The 21,978-nt window shown below is 43.3% G+C and overlaps 1 protein-coding gene across 1 annotated transcript in view; it reads left to right on the forward strand.

Annotated features, from left to right (window-relative positions):
• Positions 1-349: 349 nt before the first annotated feature.
• The window catches only part of LOC308087886 (NADPH oxidase 2-like), a gene marked incomplete at both ends in the record, with an annotated part of 46,343 nt that continues 24,714 nt past the window's right edge, over positions 350-21,978 (forward strand). Inside the window, one exon of the mRNA XM_080432107.1 lies at positions 350-659. Coding sequence (XP_080288233.1) covers positions 350-659 — 310 coding nt within the window. The remainder of the gene's footprint in view (positions 660-21,978) is intronic.

The raw sequence follows: 21,978 nt of genomic DNA on the forward strand, positions 1-21,978 counted from the left end.
TAGGATGTATTCCGTTCTTTCCCAATTGCTGTTAGGGGAGGGGAAGTGGCTTCTTTCGCTCTCTGAACTTCCTCAATACAATGATAAGGGAAAGGTATTCGGCAAGGTAACCGGAAGAGTGGGCACAAAAGAAGAGTGGGCACCTAAATGTTAAAATTGCCTATTTTTTCCAAAAAATATTTGAGCTTTGCACAGATCTACCCGAAATTGTGTACCAAAGCCAGTGGTTCTCCAGGGACCCTCAGGGTTCCTTGAGGGGGTTCCAAATGTCTGTAACTCTGAAAGTGTGGTGGGGGTTCTTGAAATTAAAACATGTTTGAGAACCACTGACCTCAGCAAAAACCTCCACATGGAGAGTTTATTCCGGGTCACAGTTACTAGTGTTTGTCAGCAAGCCCTGAGGGAGCTCCTGAAGAGAGGGGTTGATGTCAACCTGCAGTCTTGGGTCATCTATCCCCACGTTCTAACCACTCTGACCTTCAAGACCTTCATGAAAGAGCTGCCTGAACCTCTGTTCGCACACAGAAGATATATGTGCACTGCCCATCTCAGGATAGAGGACATGACTGTTCAATTAGCTGGTCAACAAGACAGCTGTCCCAAACAAGGAGCGCCAGTATTGGCCTTGCAGTTGCTCTTCCTGCTGTTGCCCCAGACCAGTGGTTCTCAAACCTTTTTGTGTCATGCACCCCCAAATTAATATGTATTTGGCTCTGGATCGGAAAATATTTTGTGCCATGGACCCCCCCCCATACAAGATTTGTATTGTTAAAATGATTTTTGTTATTTTTAATGATTTGTACTATTTATTTGAAAATAGCAGATCTGTAAGCTCACAACTCATCACGATGTGACGCGTTGTGAGCTTTGGGCCAATCCATAGATACGCACCTGACCATGACTTGTGCTTCACTCACTCACTCACTCACTCACTCACTCACTCACTCACTCACTCACTCTCAGTCAATTACCCAGGAAACGGAAAGAGAGTGCTGGGAGGAGGCAGGTACCTGGGAGGGAATTCATAAGAATCGTGCACTTGGTGACTACTTTTAGATTTTTGGCATGGTGTTAGGTATGGGCATAAGGTTTTAAAAAACCATCGCAAGCAAGTTGAGATCGCCCCCTAGTGGTCTGTTTGCAATTAATCCAATATTAGATAGGTATGGTTGAAACCCCAAATAATTGATGGAAGAGATTTGTCAATGGATTCTGTTACTATTGGGTATGCTAAATAACATACAGAAAAATTAGGAAAATCGAACTTCTAGAAACGCATAATTTTCAAGTTGGCGTCCACGATGGCTGGCAGGAGCTTAACATGCTTATAAGCGGGGAGGGAATATGTAAAAAATCATAACAATCGTGCACTTGGTGACAAATTTTTGATTTTTGGCATGCTGTTAAGTATGGGCATAAGGTTTTCAAAAACCATCGCAAGCAAGTTGGGATCGCCCCCTAGTGGTTTGTTTGCAATGAATCCAATGTATATTTATTCTATTTATTTCCGTAATTAAAATGGTACCTACTTATCCGACCAATCGCTTACTCTTATACCATTGCCAATTCTGTAACAACGGTATGAAAAGTTTCTGCATCACTAGTCTCATAGCCAGACGATCAGAGATCTATGCATACTGATATGTCTGGTGTTTTGGAGATTAAACCCCCCCACCCCAAAAGACAAAACATAGCATTGCCAAACCAATGAAAAGGGTGATGCTTCATATTGTGATGTCATATGTTTTGTTTTAAAAGCAGTGGGCGTAGGTTTGTTAGCAGCCGTTCTTGCCGATGATCTCTGGTCATCTGGCTATGTGAGACTTCTGTTGCACAGACTAGCCTACCTATAATGCATAGTGGGATCACTTCAGTGTGTTTTTGAACGACGTCTTTGCAATGTCTGGCCAATTTGCTGTACTGAATCAGCACATGTACACTGCAATACACATAGAGGTTCACGGAAATTCAAACACCTACAAAAACAGACAAGGCACACGGTGCATGGTATAAAATGTAAGATGGAACAAATGTTTTTGTAGCACTGAACGATCATTACCGTATGCTCAGGATGAGCCGGTCTCTCCATTGAAGCTGACATGAAAGCTCCCAAACGTCAGGAGGGAAATTGAGGCATAATTGCAGAGTGGAGGAAAAAAGACTCCCTGAATCATTAGTATGGACTCTTTCCCCTCCTCCGTCATGTTCACCTCCTCCGTTTTTGCTTGTCCCGCTGCGCCGGGCGTTTTCAAAGCTGTTAAGACTCGTTTCTGTCAGCTCACCTCCTCTGTGAGCGAGTCAGGAAGCTCTAAACTCTCCCACACCCCCAGCTCCTTTGTAAACTATCCCTAGGGCCTGGCGGTTCAAGAGGAGAACAAAATGCCACACGCACGCACGCATGTATGCAGACAGACACGTGCGTGTGTGTGTGTGTGTCGTGCGTGTGCGTGCGTGCGTGCGCGCGTGCGTGCGTGCGTGTAACCAGAGGTGTGGTTCTGAGGCACAGTGGCTGTTTGATCCCCATCGCTGCTTCAAAGACATGGACCTTTCCACTGGAGGTTAGAAGTGACCACGCAATCACACACACACACACACACACACACACACACACACACACACACACACACACACACACACAGACTTAGTAGATACGGCATATTCACTCCTACTGTCAATCTGTCACTCCATCCACTGTCACTCTGTCACTTCATCCACTGTTACTCTGTCACTCCATCCACTTTCACTCTGTCACTCCATCCACTGTAACTCTGTCACTCCATCCACTTTCACTCTGTCACTCCATCCACTGTCACTCTGTCACTAGCCTCGGAAACCCAGGCTTTTTTTTTTTTTACAAAAGAAAAAAAGCCTGGGGGAGCCATGCAGGAACGATGGTCTTGGACCTTGTTATCTCCTAACCAATCAGAGTGCAGAGGGGCGTCGCTCTAAATTTGGTGACGTCAGCGTGCTCCGTGCACAGGCCGAGGGGGGGAGGGGAGGGGAGGCGGGGACATAGATTGGTGAAGCAATAGGAAGCCACGCACAAATCCGGGCGGCTGTGTTTGGGTCCGCCCTTCAAGACCATGGATTGAGCTCGTAGCCTCAGGCTACTCTGTCACTCAGTCACTCTGCCACTCTGCCACTTCATCCACTGCCACTTTGCCCCTTCATCCACTGTCACTCTGTCACCACTTCATCACACTGTCACCAAAATCACTCTGTCAACACGTCAACTTCATTGTAACAGGTTTACAGGTAAAAAAAAATAAAATGGGTGAACAGTTTTTTTGTACAAGTTCCCATAAATTGTTGTTTTCAGGAAAGGGAAGATTATAGAGACATTATGGAAAGAACAAGCAAACAGGCCAGAACAAAGAAACAGGCCATCACATCACCCAATATAAACACCCTGTCACCCCGTCATCACACCGTGTCACCCAATGTAAACACTCGTCATGAGGAAGTGTTGACAGAGTGTTGGAGTGGTATGTTATTCTGATGAAGTGTTCACCACACTGTCACCCAACTCAAACAGTGTCACACCTATGTCAACTCCCCCTTTCGTCCTCCAACACAGAGGAACACAGTGTTGTGTACCATCTCTCTCTATCCCAGGGTTTCTCAAAGTGGATGCCATGGCACCTATTGTGCCGTGATGGCAGTTCAGGGTTGCCGCGGAACACTGTGATAACAATCACTTATCACTTATAACATTATTTTGTATACGTTTATGTTATTTTCAATCACCTCTAAGCTAAATGAATATGCTCAAGTCCAAAGACGCTGTATATTTTAAGAGATTCAAATCAGAAAATGAAAGCAAGAGTGAACATAATTATTTAAACTGTGTGCGTTCATTAGAATGTTGTGGTCAAAGTCATCCTCTTATAAGAATAAGAATAAGAATAAGAATAAGAAGAATAAGAATAAGAATAAGAAAATACTTATTATAATAAGAATAGTCATTACAATGATACAGGTTAGTTAGTAATTTACATGCTTGCACATGAAAACGAAAATTAGTTTAAGAGAGAGAGAGAGAGAGAGAGAGAGAGAGAGAGAGAGAGAGAGAGAGAAAGAGAGAGAAAGAGAGAGGCTGATGGAGGTGGAGATATGATGGCCTTTAATATAATTTAACACACACCATCCATAAAGTCCTGTCACACTGCAGGGCCTGCTCATTTAGGCTCACACACGCACGCACGCACGCACGCACGCACGCACGCACGCACGCACTCACACAAACTAATGCAAACGCCAATACAAAGACAGGCGTATGCACATACAGACTAATGCAGACACCAATACAAAGACACACACACATGCACACACACTAAATCAGGTGGCATGCTCATTTAAGCCGCTGTTTATTACCATTATCTGGAGATGAGAGGAGATGAGCACAGCATGTCATTGTGTCATCCTGGTCGCAGGTGTTTATCAGCCTGTCGCTTCACAGGACGGCTACCAGGGGGCCTCTCTGTCTCCCCCTCTCTCTCTCTCTCTCTCTCTCGCTCTCTCTCACTTCCTCTCTCTCTCACCCACTCTGCCTCACTATGTCTACAATATCGGTCTCTTTATGTTTATCCCCATTTGATCTAGTCCCACATTCTCCATCTTCTCGTGTTGCTGCCGCAGCGACTACATAACATCCTCAGTTGTGTTTACAGATGGCCATCGCATTATTTTTTCAGATTAGCAACAACGCCATTATTGTTGTTTATTACACGGTTGAATGCTTGATTCTGATTGGTCAATCACTGAATTCAGCGGTGTGTTATTTCTGAATAATGACCACTGACCTCAATAACAGACCTCTGTCTAATGAAAGACTCAGAGCACCTGCTGCGCTGCTTGATTTTGTACCGTATCCAACATGGCAGCCATGTAGACAAATGCACAATGTCATTTACAATTAAACATTGCTCTCAAGATATATATATTTTTTAAATTGAAGCGAGACATAGACAATGCAGTAACCGAAAATGTATCCCATTTGATCAAAACTTCCTGTTGTTTTCCAAGGTGACACGTTGCACTGGACGCACCGTGACCTGGCATAAATTGACTACTTTCATTACCGTAAGCAATTAAATCCTTTGTTTTGTTACTTTTGGGTCAATTTATTGTAATAAGCTTTGCGTCGGATCTAATCATCCTGTCGGGGTTTATTTCTCAACAATGACCTGCTCACCGTAAATGATCCCTTGCTTATTACACAGCTTGGTTGAATGCTTGATTCTGATTGGTCAATTGCTGTCTAATCAAAGGCTCTGAGCACCTGCTCATATCAACCTGCGGGTCAATTTATTAATTTATTTATTAAGTAGCCGTGTAATAAGCGGTGATTAGGCACCCGTCAATTATCCCTTGCTTAATGATCTCAGGGTTACAGTAATCACCCTAATGGTGTGTTTCTAGTACTCAGGCAAAGCATTCTGAGCCTCATTTGAGTCTTTGTGCTTATCAAAATTCAATCACTGCACTCCATTTCACTGAATGGGTTTCCATCATAACTTGTCACAAATATTAACCACATTCTTTAGAAAATTGGCAAAATAAAATGCACTATTTCTCCAGTCAAGTGAGACGTGGATTATTATTGTCTCCGCCAGGCCGAAAGGCATGGCGAGAGAGTATGTTTTCGCCCCTGTCCGTCCGTCCGTCCGTGTGTCCTGTCTGTGTGTTACCAGCTAATCTCTGGCACCGTTGGCCCGGTCGCTCCGAAACTGTGCACACACACTCCCTGGATGCCAATTCAGAACCTCTGCCCCAATTTTTTCACATGGGCCTGTTATAGCGCCACCAGGAGGCCGATTTGTGCAAAACCCTTTTTTTTTTACATTACTCCTACAGATTTTATCCAAACGTCATGCAAATCGGTACACAGTATCTCTATAGTCATGTGTTCAACACAAATCTGTCCGATTTCACATATTCCATCCTCATTGCCTATGGTTGGCTTCCAAAGTTTGCAGGATTGGTCCGTTTTGAACAAAAAGCCTCAAACTATGCACGCAGCTTGCGATTTCCGTGAATTTTCACACGCACATTCCCACTAGGCCGAGGAAGAAATGCCACCCTTTTCACATTGGCCTGTTATAGCGCCACCAGCAGGTCTAATTTAGCAAAACACATTTTTGGAACAAAATGCCTCAAATCATGAATGCAGTGTCTGATTGCCGTGAAAGACCTAAGAATAAATGGCACCCTTTTCACATTGGCCTTTTATAGCGCCACCAGGAGGCCACAATAACGTACCTGACCTGGCGGAGACCTGTGCTCCGAGGAGCACTTTTTCTAGTTAGACATTCATTCTTATTTGACGCCTGCCCCCCCCGATTGTAGATCTGCTCTTTTTCTGTGAGAGAGATTTGGTGTAGAGCCAAAGGAGGGGGCCAGCCAGTATAGACCCCTGGGAGACTACGGTCAACAAACTCTATACAGGCCCGTAGCCCTGGCGTAGCGGTCCAGGCACCTAGGCTCCAAAGTAGCCTGACAGCACGTTGCAGGTTCGAGTCCTGATCTCAACGGCCTTTACTGCATGTCACTCCCCATCTCTCTCCCCATTTCCTGTTAACCTACTATCCTATCGATAAAGTCAGCAATGAGCATTGCTACGTTGGGTCATATGTGGTATACAGTGCAATGTATGCAACCGATGTGGATCTGGATTTAAGTGCAGACTTAAGTAGCTTTAAGTCTGACACTTAAAGCTACACTATGTAACTTTCCTCTTCTACCCCTATTTGAACCCGGTTTCCTGCACAAGTCCTGACGTTTTTACTATCGAGCTAATAGAGCCTGCCTGCTTGCTCAGGGGATACATTGTATCTTGACCATCGGGTCAGACCTTCAGGGTCTGTCACATTGTTGTCTGGATTATCATGCCTGGTGCTGATGTCTGTGGTCTACAAACTAATGTTTTATTCATTAGAATGTGTGGGTGTTCAAAATAAAATACATGTTTTTCTTCACTTTTTTCTCTGATTAATGGATAATATCATGCAAAGTCACCGTAACGCTAATGAAACAGTGCTGAGGAAAAGGCTCCAAGGTGAACAGATTCCCCACTGGTATAAAGGAATGCTGAAGTGAGGCCCCTCCGCTCTCTTTACAGGGTTTTTAAACTTATTTAATGAGATGTTTTAAGTTTGGGAGCGTAACTGAATATCCTCTGGGGTTTGACATTGACTAAATTAGTGAAAAAACTAAATGAGACTGTGCTGGAATGTAACAGCCCCATGGATGAGAGATGAAAAATATTATTAAACTGTCAGAAATAAAGAACACACATTGTTATTGTTTTAAAGGTGTGAATGGAATGGAGGAGACCAGCACATTGTTATTGTTTTGAAGGTGTGAATGGAGAGTACCAGTACATTGTTAATGTTTTAAATGTGAATGGAGGGGACCAGTACATTGTTAATGTTTTAAAGGTGTGAATGGAGGGGACCAGCACATTGTTATTGTTTTAAAGGTGTGAATGGAGGGGACCAGTACATTGTTATTGTTTTAAAGGTGTGAATGGAGGGGACCCGTACATTGTTATTGTTTTAAAGGTGTAAATGGAGGTGACCAGTACATTATTAATGTTTTAAAGGTGTGAATGGAGCTGCTGCTGTTTTCAGCATACAGCACATCCTTTTACAGTAATTTCCCTGTTAGCCACTCCTTTTTATTCAGTGTTCAAATGGAACATGACATAGAGAGAATAGTGTTCCAACTGAGTCTCTCTGGTCGGTGTGTTGTGTTATCAAAGTGCTCCGTTTCTTTCTCAGTAATTCTACTTCTGCCTTCATTGTACACTATCCTGCTAAATGCATGGATACTCATGAACAAAATCTATAATTTGACATTGTGAGAGAGAGAGGGGAGTTATGCAAGACACGACAGGGGTCAGATTTGAACTCAGACCCTTTTGACACTCAAGGAGGAGCAGTGAATTATTAACTCCTATTATTAACTAGTGAGCATGACAGCCAAAAAAGAAAATAATTGGTAGGAGTTAAAATGTTTCAGTTGAACATGATGTTTGTCGAGTGACACAGTTGTGCAACAAAGTATTAATAAGCCTTAACACCCCAGTCTCCCTGAGCAACTCTTCACTTGAGAGGAAGTTTTTGAGAGTGCCAAAGATAAATTGATGCAAATTATAATATATAAATACAATTTATAGCTTGAATGAATCATTCAAATATGACAGCATGTGTTTTTACTGCTAATTGTAATACTGTTCAAGAGTACAAAATAGTCATAGAAATCTTTGCAGAATTTGAGGAAATGTGTAAAGTGTAAATAATCAACATCGCTGAGGGATGACCAGGGTCCCTGAGACCCTACAATCATGTATCCCTAAAGTAGACCTACGCTCCCTTACATCCAACTATATTGACTTTGCTGGTTGCTATTTGATGTGAAGTTTGCATCCAGCCATGACCTCTGCTGTACTGGTTGCTATTTGACCAGCACTCACCAGCACCACTTATAGTAGTAAGTAACTATGAATGTGAATGATGTCTGTCTTAGGCTGACGCACCACCAGTTCAAAAAGATCCTGTTCACATGGTGAGGTGGGTGCAATTTCATCGTGATACAGCAAGGTTTTTTTTTTTATCACATCACATTCAATCCTGTACGGTTATCTGCTCCCTCCATGTGTGGTAATCCTGCCCGGAAACTTGATTTTCGTGGATGGCCTTATCTGTTCTCCTTTGAGGATCTCTGTCTGTGATTCCAGTTATTTTGTTGTAAATATTTATTTTGCAGTATTTTCTTCTTCATCAGACGCACACTGATGATTTGTTTGTGGTGCAGAAAATAAAAATCACTTTTAAATTGGCCATGCCCAAGATTCTCCATTAATATTTCAAAGCTCTTCCTCCCGTTACCAGATGGGCTCCCTCTCCCTAATAAACACAGCTGAATTACATTTAACAGTTTGCAGCTGCAGGTGAGACTCCAGACTCATTGGTGCTCTCTACACATCTGGCACAAGAAGGCTGATCACGTGGGATCACAAACGTTCCCCAGAATATCAGTCTGCACTTCAGCCAATAGGAGACCAGTAATAGTGGGCGGGAGTACTTACCTTGACCGACAAACTGCTTCAGGCAATCACTGTTACAAAACATCTGACGGCATCATTGGTGCGCTTTCCAAATCCAGTCAGAAGGAACAGCGTAAACATCTTTTCTGCTGAGAAACTCTGCAGGCTCTTGTCCTAATTATTATGATTGCGTCTATTCTACAAAGACTGCACTTATAGCTGTATTTATTCTTTCATGCGTTAACGTTACCACTTGTTGTTTTGCAAGCTTCTGTATTCACATCACCAACTGCATTGACCAATCAGGGGCTGCTCTCCACTGTGGTGCAGAACAGCAGTTACAACACTGTTCCTGATCGGCCAGTCATTTTGTGATTTCTCATGAGCCGAAGGCTAAAAGAACATGTGAAAAGTAATTTAAACACCTGCTGACGAGTACTGCATCTTTCCAATGCTGAGACAAAGCTGTTAGTTGACCAATGAAGTCTGTCACACCACACTGACACTGTGCTGTTAGGCTCCCAATGAGAATACTCTCATTCACGTGTGCAGTCACGCACAAACGCACGCATGCACACACACACACACACACACTCACGCACGCGCGCACGCACGCACGCACACGCACACACACACACACACACACACACACACACACACACACACACACACACACACACACACTGTACACAGATATCCCATCATGCTGAGCTTCCCTTGTAAAAAAATCCTGTCAAAGCTTCCCTTATAAAAAAGGCAAAACTAGAAAAAGTGCTCCTCGGAGCACAGGTCTCCGCCAGGTCAGGTAGGTTATTGTGGCCTCCGGGTGGCGCTATAATCGGCCAATGTGAAAAGGGTGCCATTTCTTCTTAGGCCTTTCATGGCAATTGGACACTGCATTCATGATTTGAGGCATTTTGTTCCAGAAATGTGTTTTGCTAAAATAGACCTGCTGGTGGCGCTATAACTGGCCAATGTGAAAAGGGTGGCATTTCTTCCTCGGCCTAGTGGGAATATGCGTGCAGAATGTCACTGAAATTGCATGCTGCGTTCATGATGTGAGGCATTTTGTTGAAAACGAATCAATCCTGCAAACTTTGGAAGGCAATCTTAGGCAATCAGGATGGAATATAGGACATCTGACAAATCCATGTTGATCGAATGACTATAGAGATACTCTGTACCGATTTGTGTGATGTTTGGACAAAATCTGTAGGAGTAGTATAAAAAAATGGGTTTTGCACAAATTGGCCTCCTGGTGGCGCTATAACAGGCCAATCTGAAAAATTCGGGCCAGAGGTTCTGAATTGGCATCCAGGGAGTGTGTGTGTGCGACCGGGCCAACGGTGCCTGAGATTAGCTGCTCACAGACAGATGGACACACGGACACACGGACGGACACTAGGGCTGCAACTAACGATTAATTTCATAATCGATTAATCGGTCGATTATCTTAACGATTAACCGATTAATCGGATTATCGCACTTATTTAGCAATTACCTAATAATTTTTATTTTAGGTTGTTTTAGGCATGTTCTATCTAACAATAAAGAGAATACAGATGAATAATTTATTAAAAAGTACATGTTATACAATACATAAAATGCATAAATACATATCAAAATAAATAAAAGACACCTTATGGTAGCTTTTCTCTTTTTCTGACTGCTTGATTTGATTAAAAAAACACATTTTAGGCTAAAGGGTAACAATACTCTTTTAAATGGATACAGGATAGCTGGGAACTAGGGACATCTGGGCACCTTGATGTAACATACAGTAATTGTAGAAATATTAGACCTTGATTGTCAAATGTTTAAGCATGTTCTAATCCAGGGGTCTGGGACCCCTAGGGGGTCCTCAGAATAACTAAAGGGGGGCAGTCAAATGTTCGTGATAGGATTTATTTATTTTCTGCATTAACCACTTGAACCCTAGCATTCCTATTCTGAGGAGAACTTTAACCAAATATAGCCAATCTGCAGTGAGCTTGTAGATCGGCTATTTTCGGGAAAGAGGTTTGGTGCGAAAAAAGAAAAGACCAAGTACAGAGTGAAAGGTCAGGTTTACTAAGTATTGACAGTTTAAAATACATATTAACATTAATTCAACATCAAAGTGCAACATCTATGAAATCTATGAAAAAGTTTAACCTGCAACACAATTTTATGCAATATGTAGTGGGGGTCCCTGCTTCATCTCTCTCTCAACTAGGGGGTCCTTGGCCTCGAAAACGTTGAAGACCCCTGTTCTAATCATGTATACTTTAAAAACATTTCCAAATATTAAACCTTTTTACATTTTGGAACAAAATAGCCAATTTTACATCGAGGTGCCCAGATGTCCCTAGTGCCCACCTTTCCTGTTACCTTGCAGACCCAGACCCTACAGTAGTTTAATGGGTGTCTATTTACCGACGTCGGCGCGATGGGGACTGGGGACGGGAGCTTTATGATCCTCAGTGCTCGGATCCGGTGTACATATTAACATTAATTCAACATCAAAGTGCAACATCTATGAAATCTATGAAAACGTTTAACCTGCAACACAATTTTATGCAATATGTAGTGGGGGTCCCTGCTTCATCTCTCTCTCAACTAGGGGGTCCTTGGCCTCGAAAACGTTGAAGACCCCTGTTCTAATCATGTATACTTTAAAAACATTTCCAAATATTAAACCTTTTTACATTTTGGAACAAAATAGCCAATTTTACATCGAGGTGCCCAGATGTCCCTAGTGCCCACCTTTCCTGTTACCTTGCAGACCCAGACCCTACAGTAGTTTAATGGGTGTCTATTTACCGACGTCGGCGCGGTGGGGACTGGGGACGGGAGCTTTATGATCCTCAGTGCTCGGATCCGGTGTACAGCCCGCCTACTATCCTTTCATCACGTTTCCACTTCCGGCCTGGCGGCTAGCGAGCTAACAAGCTAACGAGGCCACAACGAGGTGATCTATGCATAATGCAACATGCCTGCTCTTGAAATGCTCCCGCATTACATTGTGGACTTAATCCCATGCCAAGCAAGTGCACAGTAATACTTTTCTATAAGACGTTGTGGGTGAAACAATCTCTGTAAATTGCACCGGGCCGCCGCTTATTTTTTAACTCTATGGGCCACCGTCGTTGTTTTCATTTTGCTTCGCGGTCGTTATTGCGCATGCGTCCATTCATTCCATAGCTTTAGCAGGTTCATTCCATAGCTTTAGCTACGGCTAGCGCTTTACAAAACAGTATATTAAACTGGAAAAATAGCCGCAATTGTAAAAAAATAAACGGCAAAATGCTGCAAATCATGAACACAGCATCCGATTGCGGTGAAACTTTGCATGCACATTCACACTACATTGAGGAAGAAATGTCACCTCCCTTTTAACATTGCCCTATCATAGAGCCACCAGGAGGCCTGATTTTTTTTACATTACTCCAACAAATATTGTCCAAACATCATGCAAATCGGTACACATTATCTCTATAGTCAAGTGATCAAGACGGATCTGTCAGATTTTTCATACTCCATCCTGATTGGCGAATTCTGAACATTGCTGGCCTACAATAACCTACCTGACCTGGCAGAGACCTGTGCTCCGAAGAGCACTTTTTCTAGTTTTCACCTCTTGTCTACAGTACCTCTCTCTCGATGTAGACAAGACCATGGAGCTGAAGAGAGGATAGCAGGGGTCATCAATGTGTCCGTACACGGACAGACGTGTCCGTGGCAAGACTTGTCCATGTCCGCGGCAAATCTAGAGCCAGTATACAGTGGCTGACTTGCCAGTCTCCAGGTTTTCTACAGAATAGGTAGGACACTGATTTAATTAATGCAGAAATACCAGTAGTACACTGGTATACTTCTATACTTTACTTGAGTTTATAGCCTACTCATCACAACTTCAATACATTTAAAACAAGAACTTTTTTTAAATTTATTTTTAATTCTACATTGGACACCTCTTTACTCAAATAAAATCAGAATATAATTGCAAGTCACTCATCATCTTGATATTGAATTATCCACACTGTTCATATTCACAACAGGCACTCTCATCAAGATGCCTGCTGTCCATTGTTGTATGCTGATGTGTAAAATAGGTTTAAAGTGGTTAAACATATTTTGATGCTATTAAGCAATTTTGCCCTTTTTTCCCAAATGCCCTTTGACATTAACACTCTAATAAAGACACTGCCAGACAGGTATTCAAACCTTGTTAAACCAGGTTTAAGAAGGTTTGAATAGGCGGACACGTGCCTAATGACTGGGCCTGGAAAAATCTGTCTGAGACCGAGCTTTTTAAGCTTATGAGTAATGACCGGTGGATGATGTCAATATGACAATTCTTCTCACGTCTCTTGTCTTTAATGCTTTGAAAAGTTCAAAGCCATCACTTCGATTTAGAAAGTGAAGAAAGTGAAGAAGAAAGTAGACAAAGGTGCAGAGTTGGCCATGGAAATAATAACAAGAATACACTTGACATTTAAAGCAATTTTTGAAATGGGTTACAAATTGCTCCATCTACGCCTTATACCTCTCAGCTTTCCTACTTACTATCTTAATAAAATAAAATAAAGTTAAAAGGGATGTGGACTAACCACTCTCCCTCTTTAAAAACACATCATGTGTTCTCCTGGAGCATGTGTATACTCGACTAGTATGCATTAGTACATTTTTTTATTTTTTTATTTATGGTAATATTATTGACCACTCATTTTGTATGTCCTTGGTAAAAATATAGTTTGAGGAAAATGTCCATCACAAGCCCAGGGGTTGATGACCCCTGGAGGATAGAGGCTGAACACGATTGCCATCAACAGGCAGGGCCGGACTGGGACAAAAATTCAGCCCTGGCATTTTGGTCCGAACCAGCCCACCACTCCTCGCACCGTTTTGTCACCGTTTTGCCACTGCTGTAAAGTTTCCCAGCCCAAACATTAACGTAACTAATATATATATATATTTTTTTGGTGGCCCACTGGCCCAGCGGCCCACCGGGCCCGGTATGCAAAATGGCCAGTCCGCCCCTGTCAACAGGTCTACTGTAGAGAGATTCAGCAGCTTAAAGTTCTTCACCTGGGATCTGGGATGAGCGCACTAGACATTTGGTGAAAACACTGCGACACCTCTTTCACCTCAGGTGGCGGAAGAAGTTTGGCATGGAGCCCAAGATACTACAGAGAGCATTCTGATTGAATGCATCACCACCTGGCATGGGAACTGCATTGCCCTCATCCGCAAAAGCGCTACAGAGGGTTGTATGGACAGCCCAGAGCATCAGTGGATGTGAGCTTCCCTCCTTCCCTCATTGAGCTGGGGACGAGGGGCCATTTTTAGAATGTTGTGTTTACAAACTGAAACTGACAAATCTGTTATAGCATTTAATTTTAAATTGTTGTTTTGACTAATGTTCAGAAATAACAGCTACAAAAAGAACCTCAAAATATAGCTGCAAGCAGCGATAAGCGGGGCCAGGGAAAAGAGAGAGAGAGAGAGAGAGAGAGAGAGAGAGAGAGAGAGAGAGAGACGGAATAGATTGAAGAGAGAGACGGAATAGATTGAACAGAGAGAGAGAGAGAGAGACGGAATAGATTGAAGAGAAAGAGAAAGAGAGAGAAACGGAATAGATTGAAGAGAAAGAGAGAGAGAGAGAGAGAAACGGAATAGATTGAAGAGAAAGAGAGAGAGAGAGAGAAACGGAATAGATTGAAGAGAAAGAGAGAGAGAGAGAGAAACGGAATAGATTGAAGAGAAAGAGAGAGAGAGAGAGAAACGGAATAGATTGAAGAGAAAGAGAGAGAGAGAGAGAGAAACAGAATAGATTGAAGAGAAAGAGAGAGAGAGAGAGAGAGAATCGGAATAGATTGAAGAGAAATAGAGAGAGAGAGAGAATCGGAATAGATTGAAGAGAGAGAGAGAGAGAGAGAGAGAGAGAGACTTGGAAACGGAATAGATTGAAGAGAGAGAGAGAGCGAGAGAGACATGGAAACGGAATAGATTGAAGAGAGAGAGAGAGAGCGAGAGAGACATGGAAACGGAATAGATTGAAGAGAGAGAGAGACATGGAAACGGAATAGATTGAAGAGAGAGAGAGAGAGAGACATGGAAACATAATAGACTGAAGAGAGAGAGAGATGGAAGCAGAACGGATTGAATGGACATCTCAGCCTATTGCCATTAACAGGAATCGAACCCTCAACCTTCGGATTGACAGGCTGCAACACTACCTATAGTGCTATAGCTTTGTCTAGGCTGAGGTTGTCTGTTGAAGATAAAATTGAACCAGTGAAAGCAGCCGATCTACAAGCTCAGAAACACGTTGCTATCTGAAAAGTTTTGAGATTGTAGATCGGCTATTTTCAGAATGAAGTATGTCATACATTGAAAAGACATACTCTCAAATAAGCATTTCAGGTTATCTTTAACAATTGCACTTGCATTAATTGACACAAGTAAGACGCGCGAACGCTGGAAGCGAACGCAGATTGACTGAGGCTGCTATATTTTAACCACACTGTAGTAGTGCACTCTGCCGCACTCTGCCGGCTGTATACAGGCAGTGCAGCTGCTGGCATTTCAGCACGGAGTTTCGAGTCACATGGGGGCGCGAGCCAATGAGAGCGTGAACACACGCTGTATACAGGCAGTGCAGCTGCTGGAATTTCAGCACGGAGTTTCGAGTCACATGGGGGCGCGAGCCAATGAGAGCGTGAACACACACGGAAAGACCATAAATAAGGGACAGACACACACACACACAACCCAAGCACGTGATATAGTAAGCTCCACTTGGTCGGAGGCCTCCTTCCGCTTTCGCAACAATCATGTTGTGTGCAATGCAACTTAAATGAAGTCTGCATCAAGTGAGGCTTGAACTGGCAACCTTGAGGTTTTAAGGCACACACTTAAGCGAGAAGCCAGAGAGAGAGAGAGAGAGAGAGAGAGAGAGAGAGAGAGAGAGAGAGAGAGAGAGAGAGAGAGAGAGAGAGAGAGAGAGAGAGAGAGAGAGAGAGAGAGAGAGAGAGAGAGAGAGAGAGAGAGAGAGAGAGAGAGAGAGACGGAATAGATTGAAGAGAGACACGGAATAGATTGAAGAGAGAGAGACACGGAAACGGAATAGATTGAAGAGAGAGAGAGAGACACGGAAACGGAATAGATTGAAGAGAGAGAGAGAGACACGGAAACGGAATAGATTGAAGAGAGAGAGAGATGGAAGCAGAATGGATTGATTGGACATCTCAACCTATTGCCATTAACAAGAATCGAACCATCAACCTTCGAATTGACAGGCTGCAACACTACCTATAGTGCTATAGCTTTGTCCAGGATGAGGTTGTCTGTTGAAGATAAAAGTGAACCAGTGAAAGCAGCCGATCTACAAGCTCAGAAAGAACGTTGCTATCTGAAAGGTTTTGAGATTGTAGATCGGCTATTTTCAGAATGAAGTATGTCATACATACTTCATACCCTCTCAAATAAGCATTTCAGGTTATCTTTATCAATTGCATATGTATTAATTGACACAATTACTGGTAGTGTCTGTTGATATTTATAAGTATTTCCGTCCATTATGAACCAAGCCTCTGTGTCCCGAACTACTCTAGATCACTGGTTCACAAACCATTTACCAATAAAGGCATTTTTGTGTCTCCTCGGAACGAAAACTAGTGAAAGTAGCCGATCTACAAGCTCACAAAACGTTGCTATCTGAAAAGTTGTGAGATTGTAGATCGGCTATTTTCACAATGAAGTTTGTCATACATTGCAAAAACATACTCTCTCCAAGAAGCATTTCATGTTACCTTTAACAGTTGCACATGCATTAATTGAGAGAGAGAGACATGGAAACATAATAGATTGAAGAGAGAGAGAGATGGAAGCAGAATGGATTGATTGGACATCTCAACCTATTGCCATTAACAGGACTCAAACCCTCAACCTTCGGATTGACATGCTGCAACACTACCTATAGTGCTATAGCTTTGACCAGGCTGAGGTTGTCTGTTGAAGATAAAACTGAACCAGTGAAAGCAGCCGATCTACAAGCTCAGAAACACGTTGCTATCTGAAAGGTTTTGAGATTGTAGATCAGCTATTTTCAGAATGAAGTATGTCATACATTGCAAAAACATACCTTCTCAGATAAGCATTTCATGTTATCTTTATCAATTGCATATGTATTCATTAATACAGTCTTGTTGTTTGCAATGCACTTTAAATGAAGTCTCTACCAAGTGAGGCTTGAACCGGCAACCTTGATGTTATGAAACATTCACTTAAGCGGGAAGCCATTAGACCAACAGACCTGATCCAGTGAAAACGGAGGTCAGACAGATGATACCATTTCACGCAAATAACCGAAAAATCCTGGGTTTAAGTGTTTTTCAAACTGCTCAAAATTGCGGACAATCTAAGGGCGGAGAGAGAGACATGGAAACGGAATAGATTGAAGAGAGAGAGACATGGAAACAATAGATTGAAGAGAGAGAAAGATGGAAGCAGAATGGATTGATTGGACGTGTCAACCTATTGCCATTAACCCATTAAGACCTGAGGCGATTCTTTAAAAAAATCTAAATCCTAACAGTTTTTTGAAGAAAATATAAAAAAAAATAATTCACGATTTTTTCAAAAATAGCAGATCTACAAGCTCGTAGCGCGGCACTCGGTGCCGCGCTATGAGCTTGTATATCTGCTATTTTTGAATAGCCAAAGGCATCTAAAGTGACACAGAAGCGCTCCAGGTATCAATGGGTTAACAGGAATCGAACCCTCAACCTTCGGATTGACAGGCTGCAACACTACCTATAGTGCTATAGCTTTGACCAGGCTGAGGTTGTCTGTTGAAGATAAAACTGAACCAGTGAAAGCAGCCGATCTACAAGCTCAGAAACACGTTGCTATCTGAAAAGTTTTGAGATTGTAGATCGGCTATTTTCAGAATGAAGCATTTCATACATTGCAAAAACAGACCTTCTCAGATAAGCATTTCATGTTATCTTTATCAATTGCATATGTATTCATTAATACAGTCTTGTTGTTTGCAATGCACTTTAAATGAAGTCTCCACCAAGTGAGGCTTGAACCGGCAACCTTGATGTTGTGAAACATTCACTTAAGCGGGAAGCCATTGGACCAACAGACCTGATACAGTGAAAACGGAGGTCAGACAGATGATACCATTTCACGCAAATAACTGAAAAATCCTGGGTTTAAGTGTTTTTCAAACTGCTCAAAATTGCGGACAATCTAAGGGCGGAGAGAGAGACATGGAAACGGAATAGATTGAAGAGAGAGAGACATGGAAACAATAGATCGAAGAGAGAGAAGGATGGAAGCAGAATGGATTGATTGGACGTGTCAATCTATTGCCATTAACAGGAATCGAACCCTCGACCTTCGGATTGACGGGCTGCAACATTACCTATAGTGCTATTGTGGTATCTGACCACAGACTTAAAGGTTTCTATTGCTTTTATAGTTGTCAACAACGCCATATTGCAGTTAAGTTTGTTGTCCCAGAGATGAGAATGAATGGTTGTAGAATGAAGGAGTCATCACTAGTTAGTGAGGTTTCGTTGCTTCCAGTTTATTCAGACAGTACAGACAGTATAGAACAGCCAACCATCTCCACAGCCCAACGGCCTGGAGTGGCACACACTACAAGCTTACATTTTAGTATGGTATATATAGCAGTGGTCACATTTTGAATAAGGGGGTGGGGGTCAGCCTCCAAAAGTGAGACCCACCCAGACAAACAATAGATCCCCCTCTGAGTTCCCTGATTCAATTTGCACCTGTATGAAGCAGGGAAGGGGATGGAGACAGACCTCCTGTCTCTCAGGTAGAACAAAAGGCAATGCTGATTGTAACCCCCACTCAGGGCCAACAGCCACCTCTTTGAATACGCTCCCCTGTCTGTAGGCTACCTGTGAAGCAACCATATGGAAATATACAGCAGACCCCCCATGGGAGACTTCAAACGTCTTCCACAAACACGTATATTTCAAAAGAAACACAAAGAATCCGCCCCCCATGAAAAGCGATCGGAACACCAACCAGGAAAAAAAGTTAACATTCAGGAAAACTAAAACAGCAAACAACATCACACAGAACAATGCACATACAAAAACCAAGATTACATAGTACAGCGACACGGTGAATTACATCAAATAGACACCCCCAAAACTAATTAGCGTGCAGGATCCCTCTGTTAGCCTATTAAACTCCACGATAAAACATCACACAGCCCCCACCCAGTGGAAGCCGACAGCCCACAGTCGAATCACGCCCACCAAGCGATAGCACCACCCCCCAAGATCAATGTCCCCCTCGCCCAGTCACCAAAATATACTCAAAGATAGCCTAATTCTTATCCCTAAGTTTTACACCGTACCATCAAGCATATATGACAACTACCACGAAAGTGCCCACACGGAAAAAAGAAGGCAGCGTACCCCCCAATGAAACAATAATCCACAAAGTAAACTCACATTAAACACAGGAGACCAGAAAGTAAAAAAATACCCTCGCACCACTTCCCATGGCAGCCATAGCCCCATAGTTTAACCCACGCTCATCACAAAAACATAACCCCAGGTCCCATATGCGCAGTGTCCCGCTCGATAATGTCTCTCTTGCAGTCTCCCTCAACGTCATCTTCTCACCCAGCCGTGCTCCAGCGCCGTACCCAGATTGTCAACAGATAGCTGCATTTTAACAACAGAGCGCTCCACTTGCGATCGCTGAAGATGTGTTACCACACTCTCCACGAAGAACCCCTTCATCGCAAGTCCTCCACTCTGCCGGCACCCGCTGTCCTCTCCCCACAACATACCCGCCACGAAGAAATTCGACACACCAATTTCTCCGCTCTGCCGTCTGCACCGCAGCGCGCCCTTCTAGCGATCGCAGAAGATATGTTGAGCAGCCAGATGAGTCGTGCAGCCGTCCTAGATCTGGTCATGAAGTCCCCTCCTTGTAGATCTTCGAAAAGTTGTCGTCATGTCGTCCCGATGTCCCGCCGCACGTTCTTTCGACGCCTGGCTCAGTATCCCTGGAGACTTGCGCCTCCAAAAAAACAAACCAACGCTACTGCCGACTTGACGCCATAATGTGGTATCTGACCACAGACTTAAAGGTTTCTATTGCTTTTATAGTTGTCAACAACGCCATATTGCAGTTAAGTTTGTTGTCCCAGAGATGAGAATGAATGGTTGTAGAATGAAGGAGTCATCACTAGTTAGTGAGGTTTCGTTGCTTCCAGTTTATTCAGACAGTACAGACAGTATAGAACAGCCAACCATCTCCACAGCCCAACGGCCTGGAGTGGCACACACTACAAGCTTACATTTTAGTATGGTATATATAGCAGTGGTCACATTTTGAATAAGGGGGTGGGGGTCAGCCTCCAAAAGTGAGACCCACCCAGACAAACAATAGATCCCCCTCTGAGTTCCCTGATTCAATTTGCACCTGTATGAAGCAGGGAAGGGGATGGAGACAGACCTCCTGTCTCTCAGGTAGAACAAAAGGCAATGCTGATTGTAACCCCCACTCAGGGCCAACAGCCACCTCTTTGAATACGCTCCCCTGTCTGTAGGCTACCTGTGAAGCAACCATATGGAAATATACAGCACTATAGCTTTGTCCAGGCTGAGGTTGTCTGTTGAAGATAAAAGTGAACAAGTGAAAGCAGCCGATCTACAAGCTCAGAAACACGTTGCTATCTGAAAAGTTTTGAGATTGTAGATCGGCTATTTTCAGAATGAAGTATGTCATACATTGCAAAAACATACCCTCTCAAATAAGTATTTCAGGTTACGTTTAACAATTGCACATGTATTAATTGACACAATCATGTTGTGTGCAATGCAACTTTAATGAAGTCCACATCAAGTGGGGCTTGAACTGGTAACCTTCAGGTTGTGAGGCACACGTTTAAGGGAGAAGCCATTGGACCAACAGACAAGAACCTGTGAAAAAGGAGATCACACAGATGATACAGTTTCACGCAAATAGCTGAAAAATCCTGGGTTTAAGTGTTTTTCAAACTGCTCAAAATTGCGGACAATCTAAGGGCGGAGCTTACTGGTCAACGTGATACATGTGTTCCTCATGAGTCAAGGCACATGCAGAAGGAGCGAGTGCATTCTCCGGCAGCGGCAACAGCCGCGGAACGTCCGCGGAACTTCCGGTGGAGGAGCGGCAGCTCCCGGCAGTGACTGCCGGCGGTGGAGCATCAGCTGCCGGCGGAGCAGCGGAACTGCCGCGGAAACTGCCGGTGGAGGAGCGGCAGTCGCGGAACTGCCGGTGGAGGAGCGGCAGTCAACTTCTTTTTCCGCCGATAAAGTATAGTTTTGGACCATGACGGAGCCGCGCCGAATCAGCAGACCTTGAGGCCAAGGAGTCGCGCCCGAGCGCCTCCAGGCGCGAGTGCCCGCGACGACCGGCCGATGGTCTGCTATTCGACTAAGCGGCGTCCGAGTTATGTACCGATAGGCACAGAATCGTAAATAATATTAGTGGGGACTGCGTTACACAAACGCAGCACACTCCCAAAGCTGACGCCACCGGCGAAAAAGATTTTCACTTATGGAAAATCTTTTGTATAATTTTTTTGGCATAGGTCCAAAGTTCATGTGTAAAACGTTTCGTGCAGATTACTCAAAAATCCCAGGAGGAGATAGGTTTTAACTGTTTTTCATATAATTCAAAATGGTGGGAGATCTAAAGGTCAGAGGTCAAAAGTCAGAGGGTTAAAGTTGTTCATCATGAGTAGACGTATATGTGTATTGAAGTTTCATGGCTGTAGGTCAAACAGGGCATGAGTTGTACCTGTTCAAAGTTGGCATTTTGCTATAGCGCCACCTTTTGACGAAAGATTGTGAGATTTATTTCTTGATAGTTTTTCATGACCATCTACCATATGGCCG

The sequence above is a fragment of the Gymnoscopelus braueri genome, assembly GCF_963280865.1.
Source record: "Gymnoscopelus braueri genome assembly, chromosome: 1".
Lineage (NCBI taxonomy): Eukaryota > Metazoa > Chordata > Actinopteri > Myctophiformes > Myctophidae > Gymnoscopelus > Gymnoscopelus braueri.